The sequence below is a fragment of the Olea europaea genome, unplaced genomic scaffold (assembly GCF_002742605.1).
Source record: "Olea europaea var. sylvestris unplaced genomic scaffold, O_europaea_v1 scaffold1828, whole genome shotgun sequence".
NCBI classification, from domain to species: Eukaryota; Viridiplantae; Streptophyta; class Magnoliopsida; order Lamiales; family Oleaceae; genus Olea; species Olea europaea.
The window spans coordinates 117631-132619 of NW_019236042.1; the positions used below are offsets into that span (position 1 = coordinate 117631).

Below are 14989 nucleotides of genomic sequence, written 5' to 3' on the forward strand. Positions count from 1 at the left end.
GGGATCTTGTCCCGTTATCCGAAGGTGTGAAGCTTATTGATCGCAAATGAATTTTTAAAACCGAAAGGGATTCAAAAGGTAATGTGGAAAGATATAAAGCACGTCTTGTGGCTAAGCGCTTTACCCAAAAGGAAAGCATTGACTTCAAAAAAACTTTCTCTCCAATTTCAACGAAAGACTCTTTCAAGACAATTATGGCACTTGTTGCATACTTTAACCTTAAGTTACATCATATGGATAATCTATATGGTGCAACCAAAAAACTTTGTGTCAAGAAACCCGAAGAATATAATTTGCAAATTAAAGAAATTTATCTATGGGCTGAAGCAAGCTTTCCATCAATGGTACCACAAATTTCATCAAGTAATTATCTCATTTGGTTTTGAAATGAATGTCGTTGATGATTGTATATATCACAAGTTCAATAAGAGTAAGCATATTTTATTGCTTTTGTATGTTGATGACATGTTGCTTACCACTAACGATATAGACATGTTGCACGAAATCAAGAGATTTTTATTAAGAAATTTTTGAGATGAAAGATATTGGTGATGCCTCTTTTGTATTAGGAATCCAGATACATCGAGATCACTCTTGACGTATTCTTGGATTGTCACAAAAGAGCTATATCGATAAAGTACTTAAAAGGTTTAGCATTCAAGACTATAAATCAGGTGACATCTCTGTCAATAAGGGAGACAAATTTAGTCTCAAACAGTGCCCGCAAAATGACCTTGAAACTAAGGAAATGCAAAAGATTCCCTATGCATCGGCTATTAGGAGTCTAATATATGCTCAAGTTTGTACATATCCAAATATAGCATTCATTGTTGGAATGCTAGGCAAATATTTAAGCAACCCAGGAATGGATCATTAGAAGGCAGTCAAAAGGGCTATGAGATATTTAAAGAGAACAAAGAATTACATGATCACATATAGCATATCAGATCAGTTAGAGATCATAGAGTACTCCGATTTTGATTTTGTTGGATTCCAAGACAGTAGGAGATCCACATCAGGATATATCCATCTGCTAGCTAAAGGAGCTATTTCCTGGAAGAGTACTTAGTAGATACTTATAGCTTTTTCTACCATGGTAGCAAAGTTTGTAGCATGCTATGAGGTATCTAATCATAGAATATAACTGCGAAATTTTGCCACTGGGCTGCGCATTCTGAATGTTATAGAAATACCGCTAAAGTTATATTGTAACAATAACTCAGCAGTTTTGTATTCCAACAACACAAGGAGCTCATCTAAGTCAAAACACTTTGACATTAAGTTCCTGGTCGAGAAAGAAAGAGTATAGAGTGGAAAGATTTCTATAGAGCACATTGTGACGAACTCCATGATTGTGGATCCGCTTACTAAGGGATTGCCACCTAAGGTCTTTTATGAGCATATTGCTCGTATGGATGTTGTATTTCTTGAGGATATATGTTTTAGTGAGAGTTTGTATTCTCGTTGCTTTATGTTTATTTTGGACATATTTGGATATTTGTCTGTACAGAAATGAAGTATTCAGTTCGCTCCAATCTATTATTATATTTTGTATTAATCTCACTTAAGAAATAAGGTTGGACCAGTTGGAAATAGACATGTTCGGATCACATAATATGTAATTTTCATGCTACACTCCCATGATTGATCTATGTCGTTTGGTTGTATGGTTGTAATGGTGGTAAAGGTTTCATGTGATGGTTGAAAAATATGAGACTATTGGCAGTTAGTTTAATTACTACGCGTTATACTGCTACACTTGAGATTCACTGTATACTGCTATGATTGAAATTATTTGACTCATTCATTTCTTTCCAAAAGGTTTAAGGATGTTTGAATCAGGGGGTATACTGTGTGTAAACGAATAAGGGACAGTTTTTGTACAATGTTTGATCAACAGTCAAACAAACACATACACACGACATTAAAAATCCGATATTAAAATCAAGCTAATTAAGCCAAAGGGGGACATTGTTGGAAAGATATGTAGCATATTTTTACAAAATTTATTTATTGGCTTACTTAATATTTACGTTGATTTTTAATTATCAGATGATATTTTAAAAAGGTTAAAAGGCTATAAGTCCTATTGTCAGTACTGCTTGATAGAATAGTATGTTCAGCAAAATATATAAGTTGCGATTTCTAGGGTTTTGCATATCTAAACAAGAAAAGATTTATTGCAATTTGCAACTCGTGTGAAATAGGTTACTTTCCATCGTACATATTTTCAGATTAGTTAACTAGATAAATTTAAGGATAGAAAATTTTAAAATTGTCTTTGCTTAATTTGAACTATTAACAAATCAAGAATATCTTGTGGTATATTTGATATACAAATCTTCTTACCATGCTTAATGTCAACTGTTTAGATAAGAATTAATCCTAATCAAATTTACATATAAATAAAGCAATTAAACAAGATCAAAATTAAACTTGGAAAAATTTTACACACGTTCGTGACCTAGTTGTGCAGTATTTTTTGTTGTCTTCATAAAAGTTCATACGGATTCAAAGCTTCATTGTTTATTTCAAAGCCAAAGGTTTTCCTAAAGTATTAATTTGGAGAATACAAAATAACGTTCAATGAATGTTCAATCACATTCGTTGATTAAATTGGTTGGCATGAATCAAGGATGTTAATTCTTAATCTCAATGATGTTTGCAACCTAGTGCAATAAGGAAGTGGTGATCAAGTCAAGACCAATGTATTTGATTCCTTTTCCTCAAAAAGTCAAAAGAAGAAGATACAAAGGAAGTGGGACTTAGGGCTTGTTCTATAGTGAATATGAGAATTAATTTTTTTGACCGTTAGAGAGAAAAGTAGATCCCAGATGTGAGTGGAGAAGTCAAAATAACAGCTAGAATAGTGAAATAACGGTCAAAAAATTAATTTTTTGGGGTGAAAAAGTGCTACCAAATGGGGTCTTAGTTTCTTTTTATTGTTCTTTGTTATTTTTATGAAATTACAAAATTGATATTATTGTATTTATTTTTTTATCAATTAGTGGATTGTTTGACCCGTGGTATGGGGCCATGAATGTTTCCCTCCGAGGTTTACCGTGCTATATTTGGTGTACATGTTATATTTGGTGTTCATGTTATTATTATTTAAAATTCTGCATGTAGTTAAAAATGTTCTAAGACGGTATCAATTTATATATTACAGTCAGAATCATTAGAAACTCATTATATGAAGTTTTGATTTTCTATTATCTAGTGTTTCAATAGTATAATTAAAATTAAAATTTTAATTTATCTATGTTCTAGAATTTACAATGTTAATATCTTCATTCCATTAATTAGCAAATCTCCCCTAATTATGGTTGTGTCTAAATATTTTATTAGTATGCTTTGAAACTAAGAGAAAATATTTTTGTATTTCCCTTTTTTTTCTTTTTTTTTTTTTTTTGGGCTTATTTAAAAACTTGAGGAGCCTATAAGTTTTGTGGAAATTACACAAAACCCTAGAGTTAAAATCTAGGGTTCGAAAATGAGAGGAGTAATTTAATAATTCAAAAATCAGATCTTTCATCTTAAATATTAAGGTAAAAAATCTATACAATTTAATTCATACCATAATCAATTTAATTCTTTCTCCATCTCCTTCTCTCTCCTCACTAACTTCCCCCCGCCCCGCCCCTCCCCTCTCTCTCTCTCTCTTTCTCTCTCTCCATAATCAATTTAATTCTCTCTCCATCTTCTTCTCTCCCCTCACTGACTTTTCCCACCAGTCCCCCCTCCCTTTCTCTCTTGTGGACGTTTGTGTTGGCGAGGAAATGGGTTGATGCAGTGTGGGTGGTGCTGATTGCGGTGGCAACGATGTTGGCTGTGCTGAAAATTGTGACTCTGACTCATAATTGAATATATGACCTAAAAATTGTATCTGTAACTTCCAATTGTGATTCACAAATAATTAAGTTGTGATCGAAAAATTAATCGTGACATTTTAATTCAATAATTTGCAATGAGTAAATGAGTTGTGACCAATAAAAGTTTTGAATATGTGACCGATGAATAATCTGTGGCCAAAAAAATTTTGAATTCGTGACAAAAAAATATTCTATTACCTATAAAAATTTTGATTTGTGACGAATAAGTTGTGTCTAAAATCTAATCTATGACTAAATCTGTGACCGATAAACAGGTGACCAGGAGGAATTGTGACAAAAAAATAACATGTGACCTAAAAAATTTGTTAATTTGTGGCTGTTTAATAAACTGTGACTTATAATATTTGTAATCCGTGACGTATAAAATTTTTTGATTCGTGATCAATGAACAAATTGTGACCTATTAAATTTTTGAATTGTGACCGTAAAATAATTTGTGATATATAAAAATTTTGATTTGTGATCAAAAATTAATATGTGACTAATTAAATTGTGAATCTGTGATCAAATTGTATAGATTTTTTACCTTAATATTAAATAATCTGTGGCTTTAATATGTCGCCAGAGAGATGAATTGTAGGAATTGGTTCAATTTGTGTTTGGAAGGTAAATTTGTTATGGCAGAGTACAGCCAGCAATTTCACATTTCTAAAATCACATCTTACTTGTTTAAATATTATTTATTCTCTCTCTTCAATTTCCTTCTCTCTCCTCCCACCAATATTCTCTCTCCCCACCCGTTATTTAATTTCTATCAACATCTCATTCTCTCTCCAATCTTCTTCTCTCTCCTCCCACCAAGATTCTTTCTCTCCACCCATCTGATTTCTGATTTTTGAAGATTCAAACATTTCATCTTAGATTTGAAAGGTCCTATACTTATCTTCTGGATTATGAATTTTTCCCATAAGTTTTTCTATGCCCTCATAACAAATTTTTTGAATGAAAATTGTCATTAGACACAAGATGCGTAATTTAATACAAGGTTGAGCATCAGAATGTAACAAAAAATAAAAATAAAACTAAAATACAAAAAAATGAAACATAAGTGCGACAATAAATTTAAATTAAAAATCTTTAATGCAATTAAAAAATTAGTGCATCAAAAAGAAAAACGTCAATTACTATAACCACCCAAATTGCAGTGGCAATATTCTTCTTAATAAGAGTTCCTTTGTTGATAAGCATGAAAGAATGGTTCAAAGGTATAAACAATTAGAGAGAAAATAAAATAAAAATAGTGGGAATCAAGAATATGCCAATGTCTTCTTCCACCCTGGCACTGTATCAAAATGCAGCAACATTTTGTCTGTATAGGAACATCTTAAATTGATGAAAACACAAGGAAAGGAAGAAGTCAATGAATATATATTCTCCTTTGGATCATCAAATAATATCAAATCCCATCAAAGCTATTGCCGATTGTCATTGCTAAGATCTTGACTTTTTTTTTTTTTTTTTTAAATCATCAAGTAGATTTAGCACACAGAGAGTGACGAGAAGAGGAGTCAGTCCAAGAAGAATTTATATGATGGCTTCGAGCCCAACAGATTGTATAGAGAGTAAATTGGTGTTCTTTAGTGAGGATGGCTCTGGAGAATATGGACTAGAGGAGTTGCTAGGATCATCGGCTGAGGTGTTGGGAAAGGGTACTTTTGGAACAAGTTACAAGGTTCCAAAATATGCTGTGGTTGTCAAGAGGTTGAAGATTATTGGTTGTTTGTCTGAGATGGAATTCATAGAGAAAGTTAAAGAGTTGGGATCATAATTTCTTCATCAAAATCTGCTTCCTCTTAAAGCATTTTGTTATCATCCGAATGAGAGACTTCTTCTGTATGATTATATGCACATGGGAAGCTTGGCTTTTGTTTTGCACGGTAAGTACATATCTAATAATGTTTTTCTTTTTCATTCGAAGAAATAAATAGTCCCTTTTTCTCATTTATTAATCAAGCATATCATAATACATCACTATATTGATGAAGTAAGTAGCCTTGTCGGGAAGATGGGGGCGAAAAGACAACTTAAGAATTTGGAAAACATGGTCTGAAAGAAGGACGATTGTTAAGGCAAATGAAAGTATGATTAAGAAGTGTTTATAAACAGTTTTAATTATAAATAAATAAAAATAAATAGTGAATAACTGGGTACTACTTATAGATCCTTCGAAATATGTGAATAAAAAATTTCTAAAGTTCTTGTAAATAGTTTGAAATCATGAGTCATAGGCTAAAGCTAAGAAGGTACGTTAAAGGAGGTTTTAGCAATAAGTTTCCAGGAACAATGCTATATTTACAGAAGTTTTTGACAAAAAAATCTTACAAACAACACATGGTGCGAAATTATTGGAAGATGGAAGCCACATCAGTGTCGGTACAAGTTATATTAGAATTTTTCTGTATTCATGGCTTTATTGAGTTTCCAGATGAGTGTTCCCTCGTAGGTTATATAGAGAAAATGTGGAGCTTACATTTACATCTTTTGAAATGTTTCATTGCTAAGTATTGCATTAATTAGTTTCTTGGTCTAATTTATTACAGCCATTCACTGAATTTATTCTTTTCCAGGTGAAAACTGTAATGTTATTGTTCTGCCTGTGCTAATACTCTTCTTGGAGTGTAACACAGTCACATTAAGGACAATGGTTTAGGGAATAGATGTGTTTCCACAAAAATAGGTAGGAACCAAGTACATGCTCGATAATCAGCATTAGATAGAAACGAACAATATAACAAACAAGATTTTTAGTTCTTTTTCATATTTAAACTTGATCCGTCTTTTGTAGTATTATGTACCAAATATATCCCTCATAAATAACATTCATGGGGATAGATGGTTTCTTGTTAATTTTCCACTTGAACAATTACGAAATCAGCTTGTTTAGCCTGGAATTTAATAGTACAATTGTAAACCATTCGGATGAGTTGAATTTGTATAGTGTGAGCAATATTCTCTGTGCCTTGAGAAATTTCTTTTTAATTAGTTCTCAAATTTCGGTAGATGAATAAATTTTAAATATCAAATCTAGTAATGAGTTCAACATATATGACTTCGGGCTATAAAATAAAAGATTCAATGCCTATATATTATTTGACTTTAATCTCTTAATTAAATATCATATCTAGTGATTTGGTCTATGGAGTGCATAAGTTGTAGAGAATTAGAGTGCCAAAACAAAAAATTTCATTGTCCACATAATTATTTATTTTCCTGTCAAAATTATCAGATTTAAAGGTATATAGAGTTATTTATGTTCTTGCAATGCTACATAGGGAATGGAGGTGCAGATAAGACTCCTCTCACTTGGGAAGTAAGGTGTAGCATTGCCTATAGAGCTGCTAGTACTATCCAATATCTCCATTCACAACACGTTTTCCACGGGAACGTTCGATCATCCAACGTTTTTCTTACCAGTTCTTTCGATGCATATCTCTCCGAGTATGCCCTCGCCCAACTTTTCTCGGACACTAAACCTATACCAAACCTCGTAATTGGTTATTGTGCACCCGAGGTGACAAATGCACACCAAGTTTCTCAGAAATCCGATGTTTATAGCTTTGGCGTCCTTCTCTTTGAACTTCTAACTGGCAAAGCTCCCACAAATGCACTTAATGTCAAGGAAAAGGGTACTGACCTACCCAATTGGGTGAGATCCATGTTTCAAGAGAAGCCCCTAATTGATGTGTTTGATAATGCACTACATGGTTACTATAACACTTCTGGCATAGGGGAGCAACTGGTACAACTGTTACAGCTTGCTTTGTGTTGTACATTTCAGTATCCTAATAGGAGACCTTCAATGGCTGCTGTCACAAATCAGATAAGGGAAACGTGTAGTTTTGAAAAATGATGAAAAATTGTAAATGTTGGTCATTGAACAAATTATATTCTACTTCTTATTTTATTTATAATGATTGATTTTCAGTTATTTCAACTAAACATGTTAAACATGATTATAATGTTTGTACTTAATCATAATTTTAAATATAATGGTCGCTACTGTTACACAAAATTGATTATTAGGATGAACAAAGTTTTTATTTTTTTTCCTTTGATGTTATCACAAAAGTTGAAACCGACATACTTTAATTTATTATAATATATAGATTTCAAATTTGTTCAGTTGAACGTGTTATATCTTTTTATGTTTTGTACATATCAATATAATATCAATTTGACAAAGTAGTACAATGGTTTATATAAATTAGTCAAGTTTGATAAGACTTCTACATTTGAGGATACTAACATTGTCCCTTGTATTTGTTGTGCGTGCAATCGAGTACTTGTATATAAGAAGAAATATGGCGAAGATTAAAGCCTAAGGGAAATGTAGGAATTAGGAAGTAGGTCACATCCTTCCATTTGAAGCAAATTGAACCCTAACTTTTAATTTTGCAGCGAGTGGATCCCAACGGAAGGACTCACCATGCAAACGTTAAATTGAATTTGGATTTTTAACTAAACCTAATTAAATTAAACTAAAGCTTGAATAAGAATATTGGAGAAATCTCGTATGTGAAAAAAAAATAGGACGTTAACTCACCTTTATTTTCCAGATTATTTTTCAGTTTCTCAATATTGACCACCACTAGCTTGAATTTATAATCAATTTTAGCAAGTTATTTCATAATGTCTCTCGAGTAGGATTAAACCTATTTTTACGTATGAACATCCTATATCTCTGTAAAAGATATAAATAAGCCCCCATTTGACCCCCATTTTTCGAATTAAAAATGAGTGGAATAGTATTTTTTTGAAAAATGAATGGTTGAAAAAGAAGTAAAAATTTTCGATTTACCTATAATATTATTTTATGAAAGATTGTGTGATTGAAAATAGGAGAGAGAAAAATGAAATGTAATATAATTTAATGTAATGGGGGCCAAACATGGGCAAAGTAAAAATGCAATAGAAACTAGAAAACTAAACCTAGGATAACGCAAAGTATAGTGGTTCTTGAATTAGAAAAAACTCATAAAAGAAATATTGATGAACACATAACCTAGATATGCGATCATATTATTAATTATGAACCTTAAGAAGTAGAAGCAAACATCGGCAAGTGCAATAGCTCGCAATTAAAAAATGGTGAACCAATGACATTCAAATACTCAACATCAGCAACATTCATGAATAAAGCACACGTGAACAAATTAGATATAAAGACAAATAAAGTACATGTAAGCTGACAAGCAAAACGTGAACTATAATAGAATCTGTTAAGAATCAATCAATTAGTATCCACCACGTCACTAAGTGAAAAAGACCTATTTATCCCATAGCCGTACTAAAAATATATAAATAGGTATGCTTGGGATGAAGAAAGGCATGCTGAAATCAAAATATATTCCTCCAAAATATTCATTTTCTCCTCTCTAATTGTTTAACGATGAGTTATAGAGGAAAAAAATCATGGCTAGATGAGAAGAATTTTGTTGATCACCTTTTTTAAGGTTAATAAATTGGTACCTTTTGTGAGAATCTGGAGCAAAGATAACTATGAATTCAATATAAATTTATGAGAAAACAAGTTCAAGTAGAGATAGATCCTGTGAAGGCTGATAAGTATATTTTGTGCACTTATTTTGACCATATTCCTAAGCTTTTACATCATGAAAGTGTTGATTATTACTTAATTTTGGTAAATTTCATTTATTTTAGTGATGGACCTGTTTCTAAACAAGTGGAAAAGAAAAATGGGAAAATTCAAAGTATGAGGGCTAAATTGTAACATTTTAATAGTTGATTCGGACCACAAAATGAAGATTAAAGGTGCTGCGGATTCCATTGGATGCAATTAAAAGTCAAATGATTGAAAATGAAAGAGAAAGGATTTGAAAGAATCAAGAATCGAATTCGAAGACTAAAATGCAACATTCGGAAGTTTGTATAACTGGGCAAATGCCCAACATCAAGGAACAATTACCAATACGAAAACTTTAGCCCGGGAGATATAAGCTGGTGCTATATGGGAGTAGGTTCAACATTACTCAAAAGAGATTGTTGGATAGATTTATGAGCATTGATTCTTCAAAAATTCAATGTGTTGTCAAATTGGGGAACTAAGGTTAAAAGTGAGCATTGCTTGTGGATTTGTGATCCTAGTGTGCTTTATATTCATTGATTACATCAAACTTGCATTCAAACATTCATTTTTCATCCTAGTTCGTTTGAGTCATACATAGTTGCATATTAGGTTAAGTTAGGGTTAATTTAAGTTACTACAATTTTCATTTGAAAAATCATTTTCGGTTAAGGCCGAGTTAGATAAAATTACACTACTCAGTCTCTATGGAACGATATTCAGACTCAATTTTTACTTTATTAGTTGTTAACGAACCGTACACTTGCAGTGATTTTAGATTGAAATCAATATTTCATAATCAAGTTTTTGGCACCGTTGCCAGGGATTGAGTATCCGTTTAATCTTAATTTTCTTGGCACTATTTCAAACATTATTTTATATATTATTTTTTTTATTTCGTTTTGTTATTCAATTTTAGATTTATTTATTTTTCTAGTATCTAAGTGCTACTTTTGGTCTTTTCATAGATTTGCATGTCAAGATTGAGTGGAGGAGAATTAATTCCAACTGATCCGAAAATTCAGCGAACTTTTCATCGAATGAAAAGGGAAACTAGAGAAGCAAAACAACACCAACAAATGGCTAACGTGCAGAATAATCCTCTCTTTCAAGCCAATGAAGAAATGGGAGTGGATGAAGGCAACATGCTTGTAGAAGACTTCATGACCCGCAAATAATTCAAAGCTAATCAAGCATCTTGTATCCATCGTTTGAGCAGCCTAACTTTCGAATGAAGACCTATGTGATACAACTGTTTCAAAATGGATATCAATTTTACGGCAGAGTTGAAGAAAATCCACACACGCACATCTCTCGATTCTTGGAGATGTGACAATCTTCAAATATTAGGGGATCTCAGACAATGCTATTAGATTGAGGTTGTTCCCACATATATTGCGTGACAAAGCAATTGAATGGCAGGACTCTCAACCAGTAGCCAGCATCACTACATGGAACAATCTATCACAAAAGTTTTATACCAAGTTCTTCTCGCCCGCCAAGATTGCAAAACTGAAGCACGATATATCTTTATTCTATCAAGGCAATTTAAAGAACTTTGATGAAGCATGGAATAGGTTTAAAAGTATGTTGACTCATCATCCAATGGGTCACTGTCCACAAAAATAATTGATGAAGTACTGAAACTATTCAAGACAACGGCTACTAAACAGCTATGTGAACATCAAAACGAGTAGTTCATAAAAGGCATCGGGAGTTTATGAAATGGATGCATATTCTACCTTATCTACAAAGATTGACTCTCTATTCTGTAAAGTAGAAAACATGTCACAATCAACACATGCAACACAGACGAAGAAGGTTAGTTGTGAGGAATGTGGAGTTGAACATATAATAGCAGAATGCCCAATCTTAGCACAAGAAATGGAGCAGGCAGATTTTACTCAATGGGGACAACGCCAACAGAACAATTCGTTTGGGAAAACATACAACCCGAGCTGGAAAGAGCGCCCCAATTTCTCTTAGAGCAACCAAAATCAAAATAGGCCACAGGGTCAGTATCAACAGCAAGAGAAAAAGCCTCAACTAGAAGAGATGTTCGGAAAATTCATGGAAAAGACTAATCAGTACATGGAGGCAAACAATAAGTTCATGAGGAAAATTGAAGCCACTCTTGAAGATCAAAATGCCGCCACCATCAAAAATCTAAAGACTTAAATGGGATAGATAGTAGTTACTTTGACTGGCAGAGCACTAGGTAGTTTGCCAAGTAACACTAAAATCAACCAAAATAGCATGCTAAGACAATTACAACTCAAAGTGGGGTGCAACTACCTGAAATACACGTTAAGAGGTCGAGTATAAACAAGGAAACAACACATCCTGCAAAAAAAAAAAAAAAAAAAAGTAAGACTACGGAGCAGGATGAGTGGATAAAGGAATCTACTCTAAAAGAAGGTTTTAGTACATCACAAGATAAGGCAATAGTTCAGGTCAACCCTTATGAGCCCCCATTCCAATTTCCCAAAGGCTAAAGAAGTAGAAGATGGAGCAGCAATATAAAAAGTTTCTCGAGCTTTTCAAGAAGCTCCACATAAACATCACATTTGTCGATGCACTAGTCCATATGCCTACTGACACCAAGTTCCTTAAGGACATCTTATCAAATAAGCATAAGCTTGGGGAGCATGAGATGGTGATGTTAACTAAAGAATGCAACCCAAGAATTCAGAAAAAGCTCCCACCAAAATTGAAAGATCCAGGGAGTTTTATTGTCCTTTACACTATCGGTAAAGTTTATTTTGATAAAATTTTATGTGACCTTGGTGTAAGTATTAATTTAATGCCTCTGTCTCCAGAAAACTTGGATTAGGAGAGACCAATGTGACACTGCAATTAGCTGACAAGTCTTTGATACATCCAAGAGGGATAATATAAGATGTGCTTATCAAAGTGGAGAAATTCATCTTTCCCATCAATTTTCTCATTTTAGATATGGAAGAAGACAAGGATATTTCATTGATACTGGGCAAACCATTCTTGGCCACTGGTAGAGCTCTAATTGACGTTCGGAAAGGGTTGTTAATTCTGAGACTTGGAGAAGAGCATATTTCTTTTAATGTTTTCAAGGCTATGAAGTTACCCACAGAATTAGATAGCTACTTCCAGATTGATGTGATTGAAAAGGTGGTTCGGGAAACACTTCTACTGCACAATCCATTAGATGCGTACGAGGCTTGCATTGCACACTCTCAATCAACACATTCAGATTTTCTAGAGATTGGGACATGTGCCAAGTTTTTGGAGACTAACTCACTATATACACGCAAACGACACTTTGAAGAGCTTGAAACATGACCTACAAAGGCACTACCATCCATTCAGTAGCCACCTACATTGGAACTCAAGCAATTGCCATCACATCTCATATATGCCTACTTTAGGAAGTCATGTACACTCTCGATCATTATCTCGAACACAGTCACCGAAGTGGATGAAGGAAAACTGCTTAGAATACTCAAGAAGAACAAAATAGTGATTAGATAGACTATAGCAGACATCAAAGGGATTAGCGCATCACTTTGCATGCATAAGATTCTCATGAAGGAGAATTTTCGACAAGTATAGAGAGTCAAATGAGGCTGAATTCGAATATGAAGGAAGTGATCGAGGCATAGGTACTCAACCTTCTAGATGCAGGCATCATATATCTCATATCATACAGTGCATAGATCAGCCATGTTCAGGTTGTGCTAAAGAAAGGAAAAATCACGGTTGTGCCGAATGAGAAAAATGAGTTAATTCTTACCAAAACAATGACGAGATGGCGAGTTTCCATCGACTATCGCAAACTTAATGCAGCTACACGGAAAGACCATTTTTCTCTCCCGTTTGTTAATCAGATGCTAGAGATGTTGGCAAGCCATTTACACTACCACTGCCTCTTAGATGGGTACTCAAATTAAAATCCAATACCGGTGGCTCTAGATGACCAAGAAAAGAACACTTTCATTTGCCCAATGGTACCTTAGTATACCATAAGATGCCCTTTGATCTTTGTAACGCTTCTGTTACATTTCAGAGGTACATGATGGCAATATTCTCAGACATGGTTGAGACATTCATGGATGACTTCTTAGTCTTTAGGTCTTCATTTGACAAGTGCTTGGAACACCTAAACTTAGACTTTCAGAAATGCAAGGAAACAAGCTTAATATTGAACTAGGAAAAATGTCACTTCATGGTACAGTAGAGGATTATACTAGGACAATGTGCATCAACAAAGGAAATTGAGGTGGACAAAGCAAAAATTCAGGTCATCGAAAAGTTATCGCCACCTACATGTTCGCAACTTCCTAGGACATGCTGGATTTTACAAATGGTCAATTAGGATTTTTCGAAGATTACAAAGTCGTTATGCAACTTATTGATGAAGGATGTACCATTTGAGTTCACTGAGGATTGCCAGATAGCCTTCAATACTTTGAAGGAAAAACTCACTTCGACATCGGTAATTGTGCCACCAAACTGGGAACTGCCATTTGAGTTAATATGTGATGCCAATGATCATGCTATGGGGGCCATATAGGGACAACGGAGAAACAAAGTCTTCCATGTGATCTACTATGCAAGCGAAACCCTGAATGACGCACAGCTTAATTATACAAATACAAAGAAGGAGCTCTTGGCTGTGGTTTACGTGTTTGATAAATTCAGGTCATATTTCGCTGGGTCCAAAGTTATAGTATAAATAGATCACTTCACATTGAAGTGTTTGATGACAAAGAAGGATGCTAAATCGAGATTAATCCACTAGGTTTTATTGTTGCAAGAGTTTGATATTAAAATCAAGGATAAAAAGGGCAGTGAAAATGTTGTGGCGGATCATTTGTCTCGATTGGAGCCTAGAGAGCTTGACGAGTCAATAGACATCAACGAGATCTTTCCAGATGAGCAGATATACACAGATATCGTGAGTTACTTATCCAAAGCCATCCCTCCACTAGATTATTCAAGTCATCAGAGCAAGAAATTCTTTGCAGAGTTAAAATATTACTTTTGAAAGGATCTATCTCTCTATTAGTAAAGGGTAGATTAGATCATTCGGCAGTGTGTGCCTGAAGAAGAAGTGCCTCAAATTTTGGAACATTGCAATTCATCTGTATATGCGGGGCACTTTGGAACTTCAAAGACAGCAACCAAGATTTTACAGTCGGGGTTCTACTAGCCTATAATTTTTCGAAATGCCTTCAAATTTGTGAAAAGGTGTAATAGATGTCAACACACATGAAACATCTCAAGAAAGAATAAAATGCCTCTGAACAACATTCTGGAGGTGAATTTGTTTGATGTTTGGAAGATTGACTCCATAGGACCATTCTCCCATCGTTCTCCAATCAATACATTCTGGTGGCAGCTGAACATATATCCAAGTGGATGGAAACAGTTGCTATATAGGTAGGACTTCCAAAGACAGCAAGAGGACACAATGCTATATGGGTAATAATGGATCATCTAACAAAGTTCGCTCATTTTCTTCTAGTAAAAATGA

At 33.8% G+C, this 14989-nt stretch overlaps 1 protein-coding gene across 1 annotated transcript; it reads left to right on the top strand.

The window, feature by feature from the left end:
- The first annotated feature begins 5244 nt into the window (after positions 1 to 5244).
- LOC111378516 (probable inactive receptor kinase RLK902) lies at positions 5245 to 7774 on the top strand. Its single transcript, XM_023001729.1, has 2 exons — positions 5245 to 5770; positions 7166 to 7774. The coding sequence occupies exons 1-2, from the start codon at positions 5737 to 5739 to the stop codon at positions 7741 to 7743; spliced, it is 612 nt and encodes a 203-aa protein (XP_022857497.1). The 5' UTR covers positions 5245 to 5736; the 3' UTR covers positions 7744 to 7774.
- Positions 7775 to 14989: the final 7215 nt, after the last annotated feature.

What these genes read in the sequence shown, in the direction of transcription:
- LOC111378516 (XM_023001729.1), top strand. Translation starts at nt 5,737, where the DNA reads ATGCACATGGGAAGCTTGGCTTTTGTTTTGCACG. An exon ending in CTTGGCTTTTGTTTTGCACG is followed by an intron (nt 5,771 to 7,165) that starts GTAAGTACATAT and finishes AATGCTACATAG; the next exon opens with GGAATGGAGGTGCAGATAAG.